Raw genomic sequence first — 19,077 nt, forward strand, 5'->3', positions numbered from 1 at the left:
TGTCATCGAAAACATATGTGTGAGTCGACTATGGGTGTCCAAGAGCACTAGGCCTATTGCTGTGTGCAAGGCCTAGGAAGAATATATATTTTAGGCTATATATAAAGTACTGCAAATTGCAGTCATTTTTCTAATTCTGTACACTAAGTTGTCATGTTAAGTGATTTTAATGGAAGAGAAGGTGGTAGTTCACAGGCAGATGGGACAAAATAGGTCACAGACACCAGAACAACAGCTGCAGAACAGGAACAATGAGACAATGAGCTGACAAAAGAGTCAGGGAGAGTGGCTGGTATATAAACTGTGATCTGATTGGGGAATAGGAAACAGGTGAGGTGGCTGTTGGAGTCAGGACTGGGTGATGAGGGAACGAGAGGCAGCTGAGTAGGTGGGTGAGGCCAGTTGGGCGACTGTGACAGAGAGGGAGGCCTGAGGACATCTGGTGGACAGATGGAGAGTGGCAGGACACAGGAGCAGAAAGGCAAAAAAAAAAAAAAAGAAGCATGAGACAAATTGTGACAGCAAAAAGTAATGGTTTCCTATATGCAGAAGACTACTGATGTTAAAATTCTGCTCATACTTCAGTGCACTAAGAGTAACAAATCAATAATGCATGAACTGAGCTACACTATGCATAATGGCTACTTTAACTCTGATATTGTAGCTATACTTTGGTGGGATATTGTAGGCCTAGGTGTGAGTGTGTTTCTTTGAGTATCTTATAGTATGATATTGTTACATCTCAAAATCAACCACTGTTTTTTTTTAAATTATTATTATTATTATTGTTATTATTCTGTAAATAGAAATCACATGATGTTTGGTCAGCATAGTATACATGTTCATCATTTAGACTGAGGAGAAATCATCAGATAATGTAGCTGTGATAACATTTTTACTCAGGCTCCCCTTGCCATTGTAGCCAGCAGCTTTGCAGTGTGCACTTATCCATGGCCTAAATTTTTGAGTTAACCAAATACAGATGTGCACCAGCTCAGGCAAATCTCAAAGTCCACCTCTTCTTCCGCCCCCTTCTTTGATTGGCTGCTGGAAATGGCAGAAGTGAGGGGTGGAAGAATTCTCCACCCAGCTGTAATTTAGGTGTCACGGTTTTCCTTTTTTGCCATCTTTCTCTGCTTTCTTTTCAGAAAACAGTAAGATGGCCTCAGCACATGACAGAGCTGTACTTCAGGCTATATTCAACCCCACCACCCCCTTCGGAGACATCCCTGGCCTGAACCAAGAGGAGGAATTAATTGATGATGGTGAGCGTGAGCTCCTGACTTGATGTGTCTCTATATATCATGTCACGGCTTTTTATGTTTATCATTTCATAGCATATTGGATTTATTTGAACACATTCCATTCCTGGACTAAAAAAACATGACATTTTAATCCAAGTTGAGTTCTGGGTGACAGTTCTGTGTTTTCCTTGCCACGGTACCTGTCAATTGAGTTTGAGTGGTTTTCAACCTGTTTATCTCCCCCTTCCAGACAGTGGCTTTGACACAGAGTTGCTGAAGCAAGTGAAAGAGTTGGAGATGCGGGGTGTTTCAGCAGCAGAGGCTGGGGATTTGCAAGCTGCACTTCAACTGTTCAGCCAGGCAATCCAGATCCTGCCTCAGCGAGCCTCAGCCTATAACAACCGGGCACAGGCCCTGCGGCTGCAGGGGAACACAGCAGGTACATGCCACAAATTCAATAATAACTCTTTCCATAGATATCGCAGTGTGCTGCAAGGCCAGTATGAAACCATATCAGAGCTTTGTCTGAATGATGCACTTTGTCAACAGTGTTACTGCACATGCTCTGTGGTATCCCTGTGTTAGCATCTTTTACCTGCTGTTGGTCACAAGGTTGTTTACATTGAATGAACAGAATAATTTCAAAGTTTAAGAATTCATTGTGTGTGTTTCTTTTAATTTACTCCCTTAACATCCAGAAAGTCAAAATAAAATAATGTGTTTCACAAATCAATGATATAAAGTGCCCCCAATACTTTATAGATTGGTGTCATATAATTTATAATAAAACATTTTTTAATGCAGTAGATTACAGCTAATGCCAATGTTACAAGCATTGTAATTTTGCAAGCATCAATGCAACCTCTTGGGAGTATTGGTGAGTGTTTTTATGCTCATCCCCAGGAGATCACTTTGTCAGTCACACAACAAATTCAATACTGTATCATGTGTATCTTTTTTTTACTTGCATTGTCTGTTTCTAAAATTGGACTTTCTATCTTTAGGAGGCGCCTTTCACTTTTTCTCTAGCCTGGTGCCATTTGTCATTCTTGCTGACTGACAAGATCATCTGAATATTCCCAAAACACCTGCATGTCTATTTGAAATTACAAGCAGATATTGCACATGGGCTGATATACCGCAGTATTTGGAATTAGCAGTATAGTATCGTAGTATAGTATAGTATAGTATCCATTCATCTGAAAACCTGATCATTTATTTTCTCAATTCAAAACAGAACAGGTATTAAGATTATATTTTATATATTTTTTGGATTACTTTTTGGGATGTATAAAAACACCAGTTTATGAAGTTATAGAGAATCCAAGTCTTAATTTATTTATTTTTTATTGCTTTGCAACAATTGGTAGCAAAGCAATTTAAAGAAGAGTGAAAAATGAATCAATTTAAAGAATAGACTTCAAGTTCAGAAGAAGTAAACATCATGAATTTAAACAAACAAACAAAAAAGCAAACCCTTTCCAGACATGTGTATGCCTCACAGAGCTCTTTTCTCCTCTCAGGAGCCCTGGAGGACTTGGACCAAGCCATCTCTCTGAGCAGCAACTCTGGACGAACCGCCTGCCAGGCGCTGGTGCAGAGAGGCCTTTTACGTAGATTAGCATGTCAGAATGATGGAGCCAGAGCAGACTTTGAGAAAGCAGCTACGCTTGGAAGTGAATTTGCTCGACAACAGGCTGTGGTTCTCAATCCATATGCTGCTCTGTGCAACAAGATGCTCTCGGAGGTGATCAACAAACTACGTAACCCTGAGGTTCCAGAGATGCAGTAATTGATGTAAACAGTCTGTCACCTGTACACCTTTACTTTATATAATGAAATCATTGGTTGATAAAATAACATTTTAACTTTTAATGTCTCTTTTTTATTCCTCTGTGTGGGTGCTGTGAAATAAATTAGGCCAACTGCAAGTCAGATTTATTACACAGTATGTAATGTCAATGACACACATAGATCACAGACCTCTCACAACAAAGCCAGTCTAAATATAGAAACAAAGTTGTTAGTGCCTCCTCACAAAGCAAGCACGCCTTGATCTTCAATCAAATATGACAAATAGGACACATGATATCATGCTCAACATTCATTTCCAAAGTTTTTTTTAATTTTTTTTTATGTTGTGGCACCTAATCACACAGAAGAGGCACTTTGGCTTTTATCCAGTAGATGGCAGTCTTGACATATTGGAAAAAACAGTCAACATAAGCAACATAAGATATCTACACTTTTTTTAAAAACAATTTCTATAATGAAAAAACAAAGAGGGAATAAACAAGTCTCCTCAAAATGATAAGGGAGACAACTTTCTTGATAAGGAGTACAATATGAACCTCTCTAAAAACCAAAATTCACATTAAGTGTCCTCAGAGGGATTATTTAAATTTAATTTTCTCTCAATACTCTAAAAAGCACTACATAAATAAATCAGCCTAGAAGCATTTTTCCTACTTACATGCAGGCAAAAAGATTAATAGTGATGCTACAAAAAAGAGTAAATCGCATAATATTAGTTTATGCCCCAAATATAAATTCCAATGTCTGCAGGGGTTTGACACACAATAAGCCTATATTTCCATCTGTTTCCATACAGTGGCTGTATATGTTGTGGCTTCTTCCATGTTGCAGTATTGTGGGTGCATACATATCACGTCTGAGTGATTCTTGACATAGGATTGCTCATGTTGTGGTCTGCCCACTGAGCTCTGAGCCATGGGCATTACCTTGTATGCTTTGCTCCCCCATGTTTGTCTCTGACCTCTCCCAGGCCGGCTAAGACCACTGGCTCAGTGCGTTCCTCTCTCTGGTAGAAGGAACAGGTTTTCAGGTGATCTGACATGGAGGGAGTATTGCAGAAGCTCCATCTGTCCACAGAGGAAAACAAAGAGCTGAACTCCCAAACCTGTAAAACACAAAGACAGAGCTGTAGGTGTAGGTATAGGGGGCTGCTGTCAAGACATTTATCAGCTGTAGTACAGCTATACGACATGTGGATGAATGTATTTAATATCCTTGGAATCTAGATCACAAAGTATTTTTATCACATGTCAGGCCATGATGTTATTTCTGTATTGGTCCATTACGAATTTATACAAATTATGCCCTCCACTGGGGAACAAATACCCAGCTGTCCCCCACACATTCTTATCAATCCTGTGTTTCCATGAATGATCACATATCTGACTTGTTATGGTTGCACTGTGTTTACTGGCAGCGAAGCCTCAGGCCATTCCACATCACTGACATCATTGACATGCTCCTTGTCCCATGATCACTGTGGTACGGAAATAGTAATTTTAAAATACACATTTATACTGTATCTATCTTTCATCCCCTTCAACAGAGAGGGTGTCTTCCTCACTACATACTGTATGTATGTTTTTTTCATTTATTTGACAGCAGAATATTTGAGAAATCACTGACAATTTGAGGGTGTTTCAAATGAAGCTAGCCAGAAAAACACACTTCAGTGGTCATTAGTCTGAATCATTTGAAATTTCAACCTTATTTTTTAAAATTCCAGATAAGACTTGGGTCATCTCCAAACAGCTGCATGAGCATCCACAAGGCTCAGACTACTAGACCAGTGGGCGTCCTCGAGGCCTAGAGTTCTAAGGTCCAGCTTAGTGAACTGATGCAAACAAAGCATACCTGGTTAGTTCTAACAGTTTAAAGTATTTAAAAAACACTATATTGAAATTTGCTTTTTCCATTATGTTACTTTATTTGTGTTTGATGTTGTAATCTTAAAACTTGTAATGCTGCTATCCTGGCCATGTCTCCTTTGGAAAGAGGGTGCTAAACATTTATTTACTATTGTGGAGAGTTGACATTCAGTACTCAGTTCAAACTGACCACACCATAGGACATTAGACTAACTTTATGAATACTTTATGATGTTGTGTAACTAATATAATTACAGTAGAGAGAAAAAAGAACATACTAATGCTGCCATTGAGGATTATGTCAACATTGTGTTAATACTTTGTTATGTCTTGTAATCAGTGTGTGATGACCATAAGCACAACCACACAATTGAAATAGGAATGGTGACATTCATCCTGTCTCACTACACTCTACATACGAAGTACAAATGACAGGTGAATAGCTTCATTCATTCATTAGCATGGTCTGTGTTAGTTTTCAGTGCTGTGTACTGGACTTTTCGAACATAATTCAACATGACTGGTAGTTTGTTGGGCTGTACAGTATGTTCACCGCATAAAGTGTATTGTGTATTCATGCAGCAAAAGAATGTAATCACCCATCACCATTTTCCTACAATTTCTACAATATCAGTCAAGCAGAGAACAAAACTGTGATGTGTTTGGTACAGAAATTAGTTTAGTGCTATGTTTGTGACATTGTCAAACCTATATATTTCTGCATTGTTCTGTCATCATCAAGTCGTGTTTCCTTGTGTTGCAGTTTCTCTGTTTCCTGCCTCAGTCCTCCTTTGGCCTAAGGAGGTGGCTGAGGATGAAGTCTGCATTAATACTGAAGGCCAAGAAATGAAAAGAAAACCGTGTTGTAAAGATCTTTAGTTGTTGATGATGTTGTTTTCCTCTTTTAGTTTCTAATGGACTGATCAGCCACTATATGTCTCCCCACTGTCTCATTCTGGTGGGCCATTTAGTTGAGTTGGTATGTTGTTTTGCCAACAGGGTATTTTGAGTTAAATGGTTAGTCTTTGGGTTACCTCTTCTAAGGGCCTGGTTGCTTCCAAAAACTGTTTATTTCCATTCATTTGTATTTTTTTTCATGCCTGGTGGATTAGGGAGAACCTGACCATCTGCAACATCTTAGTAAAATTACAAGGAAGATTGTTTTGACCTATCCTCTGTCATTTAGAGCTGTTAGTAAAGATTAAGATAGGTAGTGGTTATGACTTGTATACCGAGCAGCTGCAGGGCAGAGATGGCAGTTGGAGGTGAGGGAAAACCTCCCTTTACCTAAAAAGACAGGCAACCAGCTCAAGTTAGGGAGAAGACCTATAATCTCCCTTACAATTAACCTGGATACACTGGAAGTTTAAATTGAAAACCAAAGTATTGAAGATTATTGAAAGGGTGAAATGGAGCCTCCTGTTCTGGTTTGGCTATCTTTACATAACTGTGTGTAAATTACACAGGGATGAACCGTTTCTTAGCTCATGTCCCATGCAAGGAAGCAAGATAAAGGACATCCTCAAAGACATGGAAACTGCCCAGCAACACGTCTAGATGTCTTATGATGCTTTTGAAACATTTCAATCAAGAGTGAAATATACCTGAATGTTGATGAAATGCGTCTGCTGTCCACTAGCAAGCACACCATCCTTCCTTTTGTGTGGTGTATTTTACGTTTAAATGTAGCACTATGTTCAAGTGTACTTCTGTCCTAACAGGGGAATCCACAGAATGGGACTAAAGTGGATGAGAAAGACTCTAAGAAGCAGCGGTTCATTAACCTGGAGGTTATTTCATTGATCACAAACAGTACAGACTTGGGATCAAGAGAGAGACACCCATCATGTACACACACAAGCACAAAATAAATAAAAATGAAATAAATTAGGAGGTTTGCGTTCGTCACAAAATCAGCATGAGACATATGAATGATGCTCAGCTCAGATGTCCAGTTGCCAGACAAGAGACCACTACTTTGGCACTAAAGTCAAATGAGAAACATATCCTTTTTCCAAACATCCTCAGTTGACCTCACATGCAGCTGTTTTTTGTTGTTTTTTTCTGATAAAGTTAAAGTAGCAAATCTCCAGTGGCTGTTCTATGTGGGAACCAATTAACTCCTTCCAACATGGCTGTGATTTAGTTTGTAATATTGCTAGAGAGCCTGGAGAGAGTTCACAATGCAGCAGCTGTTGTGCTGTATGAATGGCAGAAATCTTCCAATGACGGTTTGCAGGGTGTACTGCAACATACTGAAGGAGAACCAATACAGAAGTTTGGTCTTTTGTTTACTTTCCCTTCCCTGACTGGCTCAGTTCAAAATGAATAGCAGCAGTGGCCATATACATTTAATTCAATTATAATATGTCAGGTAATTTTTTAAAACACAATAATGCATTTTTATGACAGAAAAAAAGGGAAATCTATACAAAGGGATACTTGCTTTCTTTCGACATCTCCAGGAGCTTCCCCCGTGGGAATATGTCTTTTTCTCCCACTTGAGGGAGACCATCCCTCTCTCCTGCAGCAACATGGCACACACCGTTCTCATCAGATGGGAGACCTGGGACAGCTGAGATAATGTAAAACTGTCAAGGTAACCAGCGATGTGCTGAAGAATCTCCAGGGGCAGCCTGCTCAGCGGATCCAGATTATGTTCACCGTTTCTCTGGGGGCTGGAGGTTTTCACACCTTCACACAGGGATGAAGGGAGCTGTGGTTGGAGCACAAAGGTGTTGGCATCTTGGCAGTATTTAATTGTAGCTTGGTGACCTGCAGGCTGAAACCTTGTCTGAGTGAAAGTACACCCGAGGTATGCCAAGGGGCATCGCTGCTGCAACCAGCCACAAAGAGAGGCCTGTATGTCAGAGTGCACATTCCTGAAGTGAGAGCGGTATTCATCACGGCGAAAGAAGTGGCCACACATGTAGCTGAAGGCCGAACTTGTTTTGTTATGTCTTCTGGTGACAGATTCCGCTTCGACATGTACATGAAGACCACAAGGTTTGTCGGCCATGACATCGGCAAGGGATGCATCCGATTTAAACGGAGCAGAGCTGAAGTTGTACGTTTGTGTTCCTACATCAACGTAAAGGCCATCTATTGTTGAACTCTCTGAGATTACATGTCCTTTCAGTTCCTTTTCCAGGGAGCACAGAAGTGTGAAGTGAACCTCGTCACTCTTTGGAAGCTCCTCCACTGACAAGCCCAAATCTGCAGTGTCCACACTCTGGTGCGTTGTCTTGACCTTCCGCCCCGGATCCTTCAGGTGACAGCGCTTTGCCCGATAGCTAGTAGGAACATTGAACGTGCGTTCAGTTTGAACCTCGATTGGCTCCAGGCTCCCGTAAACAAAATCCCTCTCTCTCGGGGTGCAGGCTGCAAGTTGCCCAAAATTAATCAGCATCGCCCCGTTGTGAGCCATGTACATGTTGTATTCTGCGATGTTGACTTCTTTCCCTAACCTCTCAAGGACTCCATCTTGCCATGGTGCGAAGCCAGTTGCACCATTGATGCCCGAAGCAGCCGCAGCAGTAGCAGCAGCAGCAGCAGTAGTAGTGTTCTTTTTCAGGTGTGAGTCTCTTGTCTCGCACTGACAGTTTAATGATTCTTTCTCCCCATTTTCTTTTCCTTTTTCTTCCTTCTTATCTAAGTTTTTGACAGTTTGCTTGCATCCCCCCATCTCCTTTGCGAATATTTTTTCCCACTGGCTGTAGTTCTGAATGCTCTCCACATCCCTACTAGTTGCCAAAGCATCCCCCTCCTCTTGACTGAGCTCTTTTTCCTCCATCCTTGCACTGCTATTTTCTGTAAATTCACCATAATCTAAAGAGCAAACTGCTTCCTCTGCAGGCCAATTGACCCCAGCAGTGATATCCTGGAGCGCTGGCTCCTCCATCATCAGCTCAGGAAAAATGTTTTTCATTTTTATGGATCGAAACAGCAGCTCTTGGTCCCTCAGAGCCATAGCAACATCGAGGTGAAGCTCAGTTTGAGGGTTTTCTGAAACATTTCTGTAGAATGTCAGATCACTCTCAGAAACAGGCCAGCGATTCCACTCCTGAGAGCAGCAGACCACGCTGGCCGGACATACCTCTAGGTGTTTGGCCAGCCTGCTGCGCAGCATGGTGAGAGGACAGCCGTAATGAGCATTGAGGCAGGCGACTGTCTCATTTGGACAGAGGAGCTCGTGCTCCTCTTGCTTGCACATATGAAAGGTGGCGCCACAGTTTTTGCGACACTTGATGACCATGCATGAGACAGAGATCTGCACTGGGACCTGACAGTGGACACTGTAACATTTGTCACAATGATCATGATGTCCCACAGATGTCCTTCTACGCTTCATCTTCAGAGAGAGAGAAACATAGCAACATGTTTAGCATAATGTTAGTAATTAGTCATGTGACAATCTGTCTTACACAGTGATAATAAATAGAGAAAAATCTGTTCATCCAAGATTTCAATGAAGTAAGATCAATCATGTAAGACACATGGTCACATGCACTCTTGATCAGTATATAGAAACCAATCAGGCTACCACCATGAAATATATTGTTAATATACAGGTCTGATGAGTATAAACAAAATGAATACATACAATTGCAAAGTGGGTCAGACTTGCATGCATTACCAATAGAGGTCGATTTCAATTTTAACATTATGAATAGCCTGTGTAGTAAAACTCTATCTTTAATGTCCAGTGAATGATAAGCTCAACCAAACAGTGTCTGAAACCCAGGTTTTAGTAAATAAAGTCAACAACAGAAACAATAACAGAAAAAATTCTCACCCTTTGTTCCTCTGTGCCTGTCACCTTGTTTTCGCTGGCACCTCTGAATAACCTCTGCACTGTGTCTGGACATTATAAATAGACACAACAGAGGGGCAGACAGGCCAGTGGGACGGGGCACCATTGTCACACAGCCATTAAAAGGCAAGGTCAAGTTACAGCCTCCAGCAGTGCTTCATTGTGAGAGGGTGGTGATAATAGCAGGTAATCCAAGTTCTCAACACTTCAACTACCGTTTGTTCAAAACCATCAAAATCTTAACACAGGCAACACATTTGTCTTTACAGACACTACCCTTTTATATATTTTTTTTATTTTCAATCAATTCTGTGACAAAATCATAACAACATGAGGAAAATAATAACTGATTGATCAAATAAAAAATACTTTTTAACAGTTTTGTCAAATTTGCTTTTAGAAGTAATACATTTGTGATTATAGTTTCAAGTTTTATTATATGAACAGTGTTGTAGTGTTTTGTCTAGTGTTTTGTTATAGATTAATTTGTCTTGATCAGTGTCATCCACTAGGTGTCAGTCACACACCTTTAAAAACAAGCATGTCTCTATCAGCTCTGTGCTGTCACAACATGGATTAGATAAACTCTTTTGGGTCAGTATGTGATATAGAAAAAAAGTTGGGTTTCTGGGGGGGGGGTTTTCCAGAATATTGTGGGGGAAAAAGCAGCAATTGAAATTCATCTCAGGTGCTTGCAGTTGATTCCGACCCAATTTGAACTGAAAATGTAGAGTGTTTGGTGTAATTTTTTTTAAGGGAATTAGTGAGAGGGAAACAGCTTCATCAATTTTTTTTGGTTCAACATGGGAACTATATCTTCACTTATTAAAAAAAAAACAAGTAGCTGTCTCTTTTAATGAAATCACCATTCAGAGGTACCAGGATATTATTCTCTGCTGCTTTTCAATAGCAATAGTTTGATTGTGCACATACAATGGCCCATTATTTGTCAATTCCAACAACATGTGGCACTGATGTGACGTCAAACTGCAAATTATATAGGGGCACACATGTCAATCTGTGTTGTTAGTTATTCATGGATTCCAGAAATACTGTGTTGTGGCCATTATGTTGTGTGCAACATAATGGGGCATTGATCCAGTGTAACTTGCTTTAACTAATTACACTCATTTGCATTAAGGCTGGCAAAACTATCACCCCCTTCATTCCCCCACATCAACCTGCAAACACCTCCTGACACCTATGCCACCCTGTTGAAAATGTGCTGGATCCACAAACTGCAGCTGGAAGTCTTTGTGCAGTGTTTTTTTTTCTCCACCTGGCACAGATTACAATGAATAGTTTATCAGATGCAACTGCTTTGCTCTCTATAGGCTCTGCAATCAGCATACATTTCATCAAGAGAGAGAGACAGAAAGAGAGAGAGAGAGAGAGAGAGAGAGAGAGAGAGAGAGAGAGAGAGAGAGAGAGAGAGAGAGAGAGAGAGAGAGAGAGAGAGAGAGAGAGATAGATAGACTAGATGAAATGTAGAAAAAATACTTTCTATTTCAGTATCTTGTTGCTATACAACAGCGGCGCCGGCACAGTCAAGACTGGAGAGTTTGTTGGGCTTATATCAGTCAAATACAGTTGTAACAGTGCTTTAAAGCAGATGGGCAAATTGTGGATTAGCTCTGTAGAACTGCTGCTAAATTTATAATATCATTTCAATAAACAAAGGTTTGATTAAAAGCTGAAACTTAATCATGCCCATTATCAGGCTGCAAACTCCCAGGCTGACCCTGCTGTAATTCGAGATTTAAATTTAATTTACATGAATGGAGCAATGCTTGTGAGCTAGTTCAGGCAGTCGACTCAAGCTGCACTGCTCTACTCATGCGACATGTCTCACTCAATCATACACAACCTCCCAATTTGGCGTTCTGTTTGAGCTGCAAATTTCCTTTGCTTGTCAATGACACTGCTGCCCTGCATTACTATTACAGCCTATTGTTGCTCCACCACCACCCCAGCAGCAACTTGCAGGCCCCAGGGCAAAAATATAGTTCGTCATCACTCCCATATACATTTAATGACATCTTATTCACAGGGAGTGATGAGGTCGGAGCCTAGACGTCAAACCCAAATTCTGAGTTGTTTGACTGGAATTATGTTACTGTATAAACCAGTGCAACTGTAATTCAGGATATAATCTAAAATCCTGACACAGCACATTTCCTAAACCACGTAAACAAGTCAAAGGCCTTTACAGAGGCATGAAAACACATCAAACTAGAACATTAAGTGACATTAAAACAATAAAGCCAACATAATAGGCTATCAGTCAGAAAACTTAAGAGCTCTTGTGGTAAAAGACTATGACAGAAGATTCATGTGATTTATTGGCACATAGCAGCAAACAGTGATGTTTTAAGCACTGACCTAATTCAGGTACAAATACATTTAAGGTGCAAAACTCTTGAGCACCTGTAACAGTGGAATTTGTAGTTGTATACAATAGTTGCATATTTGTATCAGTAATTTGAGGCCACAGAGCTCCATGAGTTGTGTACGGTAATTGTAGATTTCTTTCACCCACAAACACAACACAACACAACAGTTTCATCTTCATAAATTCTTAAAGTAGCATTATTGCAAATACAGCAGGAATAGCAATAAAAAAAACTGAAATATGCAAAGAATAGGTCCAGGGGAGCTATAACTTTACACAAAATATAGCCAACGGTGTAGTGCCTGTGGAGCAAATGCAGAATTCCTTTTTGTTATGAGACAAGCTGGCCCAACGCTTAGCCCCACCTCCTGAACGGCATGCTATGTAAAGAGAACGAGGATGTTTATATCTGATACGCTGCACCACTGGCCGCATCTAGTGGCCGAACAAAGAATTGGAATTTGCGATAGTGCTACTTTAAGTACAGGTACAAAAATCCTATTTTTCAAGTTACAGATTAAAAAACTGACACGCTCACATTTTTGCTGCTATTCTTGCAGTATTTGGTGAAAAACACATTCATAACACATTCATCAAACAATGTGAGTCGTGGACAAAATTTGAGTATCTGCAAATCTGAATGTGAACTCAGCTCGTGCAAGAAGAGATACACATCCTTTTTTTTTTCTTTTTTTTTCATATTATAACACAAAAACAAATCAATAACTACAACTGCTTGAATCTGCCGGTGCGACTCACAGATGCTGTTTAAAAACAAAACAAAACAAAAAAAACAGTCAAGTGCTCCACCCTCTGTGTCAATGAGACACAGTTCTCATATATCTTCATATATAAAATCACGGCTAACTGGTTAGCTTAGCGTTGCATAAAGGAGAAACATCATTAGTTGCCACATGATATTGTTCTTGTTTGCTTAATACAGGCAAAACTGAAATGTTAAAATAGTACTTGTGCTTCTAAATCAGTTTTATAACACTGGTAATTACTACCATAAACACTTTTCCCTATAGCTAACTTTAAAAATCCTCCCCTCACAGAAAATCTTTTTCTAGTTTTACTAAGTTTGACAAACTAACGAGATGTTTAGCAGAACATGGAAGTCGCATTTAATAAAATTCATTGCAACACTCAGCTTGAGCTCTTATGCAACCTGGCAGCTCAAAAGGGGATAATTACAGCTTGTCCGTTTTCTGTAGCATGAATTTGAACAATTCCAAGGCTACAGGTTAATGATTCATGCAAGCTCCATATCATTTAACTCTAATTTAATGTTCTGAAATGTGACCGGACAGCTTTAGATGATGGAGAGAAAAAAAAGTCAAACTTGATTAGTATTCAAAGAATTCAAAAGCTGTCAGCGCACAGTGGGACTGATAAAAACATCACTGGTTTCAAGTCTTATATTGAAGGATTTCCTGTCCACCACCAGCGACAGTGTATCCTTGTATGTTGCATTATGTTACCTAAATGCCTTTTTCCCCTTATCAATCTACACTCATTAGGGGCGGTGTTTAGCTCAGTTGGTAGAGCACCCGCCCCATGTGTTGAGGCTATAGTCCTCACTGCAGGTGGCACCAGTTAGAATCCCATGTCGGCCCTATCCTGTGTGTCACCAGCTGTCTCTCTCTCAGCTGTCCTGTACATTTAAGGCAAAAAAAAGACCCCAAAAATATATACTTTACAAAAAATCTACACTCATTATCCCATTATAACAAAGTAAAAACAGAATTTTAGAAACTCTTGCAAATTTGTCAAAGAAGAATAAGTATTTGGACATGAGCCCAAACCAATGGGATGACATGGATAAAATGTGCTACCACTGTATTTTCAAATCATGTTGGTACAGTGTCTATTACTAGAGCTCAGCCCAGCGGAGGCCTATAAATAAGATGCAGACGACTATGGAAATGTGTAATGAAAATGAAAATGTAATTACTTGACGGTGAGCTCAGATACACTCTGAGCTCGAAACCAAAGGATGCATGTTTATCACAGCTGATGGCATGTTGGCACATACAAAACATATCAATCCAATTAAAATACTTATAGAAGGAACATTTCAAGGTCATAACAAAACAGGTTGTTATGATGAATTTTAATTTATTTACACATGGGAAAACATCACTTCTTTGAAGAGTGTACATCCAACATTGACTCTTGTAGTTCTGTTTTGAGGGAGATATTTCCTCTTGGGCAGGTAAATGCTCCTCTGTGCTCCTCAGTCTATCTGTGTCTTTCTGCTGTTTGGTGCGGAGCAGGTACAGTAGTGTACATTGGATTTTAAGTTTTCACTGAACACAGCTACATGCAGCTGCCAAAAACCATCCAGCCCAAAATACAAACACAAGAATGAACCAAAGCAGCTGTGTCTGGAAAACTGAACAATGAACTGAAACTCCCTATAAAGCTGAGGTGAGCTGCAGAGATGAGTGGTAATTCTCTGCAGGTTCATTTCTAACGGCCCCTTTCACACTGTCATGTTGTTTTCATGCAGTTATTTTAAATGTTGCTATAATAAAACATGCTGATTATATAGCTGCTTTAAATCATGTGTGTGTACCATTTGTGTCTCTTTGTATTGACTTGTTCTTCTTAAGAATGTATTTTTTTTTACTGAGTGGACAAAGGTCTGTTCACCTCATTAAAGCCATAAACCATCTCCATCTTCCTGAGGCACTAAAGTCTCTTTAACCTGACACTGCAAATTACCACTCAGCTATAGGATACACTGTGCCATTTCACTACGAGCCCCTCTGGACGATGTATCGTAACACATATGGTCAGCCAAAAATAGGAGAGAAAATGCAGATATCCCAACTTCACACCCACTTTTCTCTCTCTCATTATGCAGCCTCCCTCCTCTCTTCCCACTTAATTAAGAGGGTGACATACACATTTTCTTTTAAATCCCCTTGCAGTTCAACTCTGAAACCTCTTCTCTGACATGACTGAGTAAAAACGAGACGGTTTGCTAACCCTGGCCAATGAACATGCAAATGTTTATGGGCATATCAATTTAGCTTCCAGCCTTTCTGCACCCAATATTCTGCCATTAATTACAAAGACTAATTAAAACTACCTTGTAATGAAGTCTATGTAGGTTCCCCCCAGGGCAGGGTATTTTGTGTCATTTTGTATCATTAATTGAGAATATGCTGAAGGATGACAAAAATCTCTAAAGTTGCAAATGAGACATTTCACGCCACTTGTTTTCATAGCGGCAGGTCTAATAAGTTCTAAGAGAAGAAGGACACATGGGGACGTTTTCAACACCAAGTTGTTTCATGGTCAATATACAACTGTAACAAATGACAGATCATATATTATTCATAAAAACCAGCTTGTTGTGAACAAGGTAAAAGTGATTTACTGATATCAATCAGTTCTGTCTTGTCACTGCAGGAAAAACTTTTATATAGAATGAAAAATGACTAGATCCAGGTCATCCTTTTTACATGTGGTCACAAGATCTGACATGTTATTATGTACAGAGACATGAAAATAGATCCTCATATCTTTATGTCTGTGTGCCAAAGGCATATTGTTTTCTGGTTGTCCATATGGATGTTTGCATTAGTGGAGGGCAGTTTGATTCCTGCCTTTCTGTGTGGAGTTTTGATGTTTTTCCTGTACCTGCATGGGTTCTCCAGCCTCCTGCACACAAGGTTGATTGGTGACCCTAAATTGCCTGTACACTGTACAGTAGGTCTGAATGTGAGTGTGAGCATTGTTTACTGTATCTCCATATGTCGAAATGATGTGATAAGATGGTGACATCTCCAGGGTGTACCCCAGCCCTTGTCCTCTGTCAGGATTGGCTCCAGCCCCCATGCAAATCTTGCAAGGATTAGCGGTATGGACAATGGATGGATTATCTTTATGATGTTGATAGGACTTGGATGAAACTTTTGGCACAAACCTTCACTAGGTCAAAGGTCAAAGTTTGAAGGTCAGGAACACCCAGAGGGAATTTCATCACTTCTGGCACACTGTGACCACACAAAACACATTTTGCTTGTATTTCATACATTCAGAAATACAGAAATCATGACACATTTTAACTCAAACGTCCATAAGAATAAAGTGCTAAAACTTTACATCCATGTGGTCAAATATTGACCTATTCACTATCATAATGTGCAAAACACAACATGACCATACTGTATTTCTTTCATTGTAGCACTTTAAGATTATGACATGTAGTCAAAGGGATGTCATACAGTATAGTACTACAGCAGTAGATCGTTTTTTACTATATTATGTCACTGGCAGGTGGCGCTAAAACTAGTGCACTTTAATGTGTCAGTCAAAGTGAAACACATCTACAGCAATTTGTTGTAAACTGCAATAGTTGCTCTCAGCCGCAACAAACAAAAATATGTATCCATCTTGAACTGTAGGCTCTTGTAAAGTTGGTAAAGATGTTTTGGGAATCATTTGTTGTTATTTGTCACTGTGTGAAATCATGCTTCCTTCCACGTGATCAATTTGAGTCTAATATTTGGTCTACTATTTTGTCTCTGACTGAGAAAGTCTTTTGCTGCTGGTTGGCATGACTCTAACCTTGTCAAGGTTTATCAAAGCTTGTTTGCTTGATTTTCTGCACAGGGTTGAGTGGTGTGACTGATGCTCTAAATCCACTGAGCTAAAAGGAGATGAAAGAAAAACTGGGAATAATTCTCTCTCTTTGTTCTGCTCAACCTGTTATGACCACAGGGGCATTATAATAACTGAGTGGAGACCTGACTGTATATGTCCGTCTGTACTGTCAATGACAGCCAGAGCAAAATGAGGACAAATATATATATATAAAATAGACAGAGCATGACAACATTACTTCAAGCGTCTCCTGAGCTGTGGTGTTGTATATAAAAGTGTCCGTATCGCTTTTCACTTATTTTCTCTCAGTTTCTCCTGCTTGAATGTACTGCATAATTTTATCTAGGATCCACAGAAAGAAAAACAGCAGAATGTCATGCAACAGACATTGATAAAGATAATTTCTTCTCAGGTGGTGCAGCTAAAATAGTCTCTGTGTGTTTCTGCTGTTGTGGGGCTGAGTGATAAGAAGCAGACACTGATAAGGGACCTCAGCAGAACCACAGGATGTCACTCCCACCGCTAACCTTGTACTTTCCCAACAAGTTTAGTAAGGCACCATGGAAATATGTGCATGTGTGTTTCTTTTACTATATTAGTGCGGCCCGAAAAATGGGAGCCCACTGTACACGTGGGGTGTGTGGGGCTTTGGGACCTAAAATGCTGGACCTCACAAGTTTTCTGAGGGTTTGGTCCTTGGGTTAGGGTTAACAATAACCCACAAACTATGGTTTGAAATTACCATAAAGTAAGCACATTTCTGTGAAAACATATATTAACAACAACTGAATATCATTAGCTTCACACGTGTAGTATTCAAGGCTCTCTTTTGGCATTGTGTGGTATTTCAAAGGTAGTGATATCATCTCAATTTTACACAACTACCCATGTTACCTTTATGAGGCAGAAAGACAGAAAAGCACAGAATACAAAAATACAGAAATGCAGGGACTGATGGATAGATTGTAAAAGGAGTTCCTTAAACACCTGTAATGGATGACTAATGATATTGATTTGGTCTCATTACAGATACAGGACTAATAGCTCCACTGGAGCTCCACTAAATTAGAAAAAGTGATGGACAGCAACGGCTTGTTGTGTGCCAGCAGCCAAAACAAGCTCTTTATCCACACCTGTATTCACATGCGCAACCTCTGCATTAAAACTTACTCAGCATCTCAATCGGAAGAAATTCTTCTGAGCCGGTGAGTCCTGTGCTTATTTAATCAATGAAGTCATGACCTATAAAATATATGCGGACTATGTATCATGTGGAGTTCAGCAAATTCTGCACAGAGACCAAAAAGACCTTTGGCATACAGACAATCACTCCTTTTCAACTCCAAAAGTCCACAGTCAGGATATTCTTGACTGAGCCACATGGATCAGAAATGTATGAAATGCCCTGCTGTGCTGTTCTCCAATTACTGCCACTGATGTTTACCCCTGAATTGGCCCAGACTCTCACAGCATGCCCTCTTGGTCTCGGTCTCACACAACTGCTGCCTACAGCTCCTCTCCAAACGGGGGCGTGACTCAGCTACACAACTCCAAGGGAACTGCCACTCTCACGCTCCATTAGCCTCCACGTCCCCAGTGGATGAAGAAAAATGTATTCACTACTGGGATGCTGCTGCCACAGACATCTAAATAGCAACCATTCGTCCTTTCTGCTGCGTCCTCTGTGCTTCGGGTGACCTGATGACTGGAAGCATGCTCATGGTTAAATCAGTTGAGGGGAAAGTAAGTTTATAATCACAGCATGTGAAGATTGGGAGGTTGACAGTGATTGTTTCACTCCAAAATTGCACTGAGAGATGAAGCTCAGATTATTTCATGCAAACATAAGTGGCTTAAAAGGCACACCAATTCTGCAGCATGTCAAGCAAGGGTTTTTTTTTTGCAACAAAGCAGCACAGTGACTTTCAGACAAGGTTTTCAGAGATTTACTGCAGGAGATGGGATGATGGCATTAGCTATCAGTGACTATGTAGATGTAGAAGTGGCCACGTAAAGCGGGTGGATTTGCCATGACTAAATCCAGGGGGAAATCATGGATTTGTCTCTGTCAGACAGCCAACCCTGTAGCTCTAAATGGGATGAATCACAGAGCAAATGCTCAGGTCACTGCTGCAGTATTGATTACCACTGGAAGATGTCTCATTCTCTTTCTCAAGTCGCACCCCTTAGCCCACCATCCTTCTGAGACACAAAGACACACAACTAAATTATACTTTGCTGAATGATTGCTTAGTTTGCAATCATTCGCACTGCGTGTTGGACATGTTTATGCATGAGCTGCAAAACTTATCCAGCCAAAAGTAC

At 40.1% G+C, this 19,077-nt stretch overlaps 2 protein-coding genes across 2 annotated transcripts; one reads left to right on the plus strand and one right to left on the minus strand.

Moving 5' to 3' along the window:
- Nucleotides 1-1,085: 1,085 nt before the first annotated feature.
- On the plus strand, nt 1,086-3,119 carry ttc36 (tetratricopeptide repeat domain 36). Its single transcript, XM_083984584.1, has 3 exons — nt 1,086-1,265; nt 1,495-1,683; nt 2,768-3,119. The coding sequence occupies exons 1-3, from the start codon at nt 1,160-1,162 to the stop codon at nt 3,034-3,036; spliced, it is 564 nt and encodes a 187-aa protein (XP_083840710.1). The 5' UTR covers nt 1,086-1,159; the 3' UTR covers nt 3,037-3,119.
- An 862-nt stretch (nt 3,120-3,981) lies between these two features.
- Nucleotides 3,982-9,278, minus strand: LOC310996292 (F-box only protein 40; the record flags this gene model as incomplete). Its single annotated transcript, XM_083985668.1, has 2 exons — nt 3,982-4,164; nt 7,374-9,278. 2 exons carry the CDS (start codon nt 9,276-9,278, stop codon nt 3,982-3,984), a joined length of 2,088 nt encoding a protein of 695 aa, XP_083841794.1.
- Nucleotides 9,279-19,077: the final 9,799 nt, after the last annotated feature.

This window comes from Trachurus trachurus, assembly GCF_905171665.1.
Source record: "Trachurus trachurus genome assembly, chromosome: 13".
In the NCBI taxonomy this organism is placed as follows: Eukaryota; Metazoa; Chordata; class Actinopteri; order Carangiformes; family Carangidae; genus Trachurus; species Trachurus trachurus.

What these genes read in the sequence shown, in the direction of transcription:
- ttc36 (XM_083984584.1), top strand. Translation starts at nt 1,160, where the DNA reads ATGGCCTCAGCACATGACAGAGCTGTACTTCAGGCTATATTCAACCCC. An exon ending in GGAGGAATTAATTGATGATG is followed by an intron (nt 1,266 to 1,494) that starts GTGAGCGTGAGC and finishes TCCCCCTTCCAG; the next exon opens with ACAGTGGCTTTGACACAGAG. An exon ending in GCTGCAGGGGAACACAGCAG is followed by an intron (nt 1,684 to 2,767) that starts GTACATGCCACA and finishes TTCTCCTCTCAG; the next exon opens with GAGCCCTGGAGGACTTGGAC.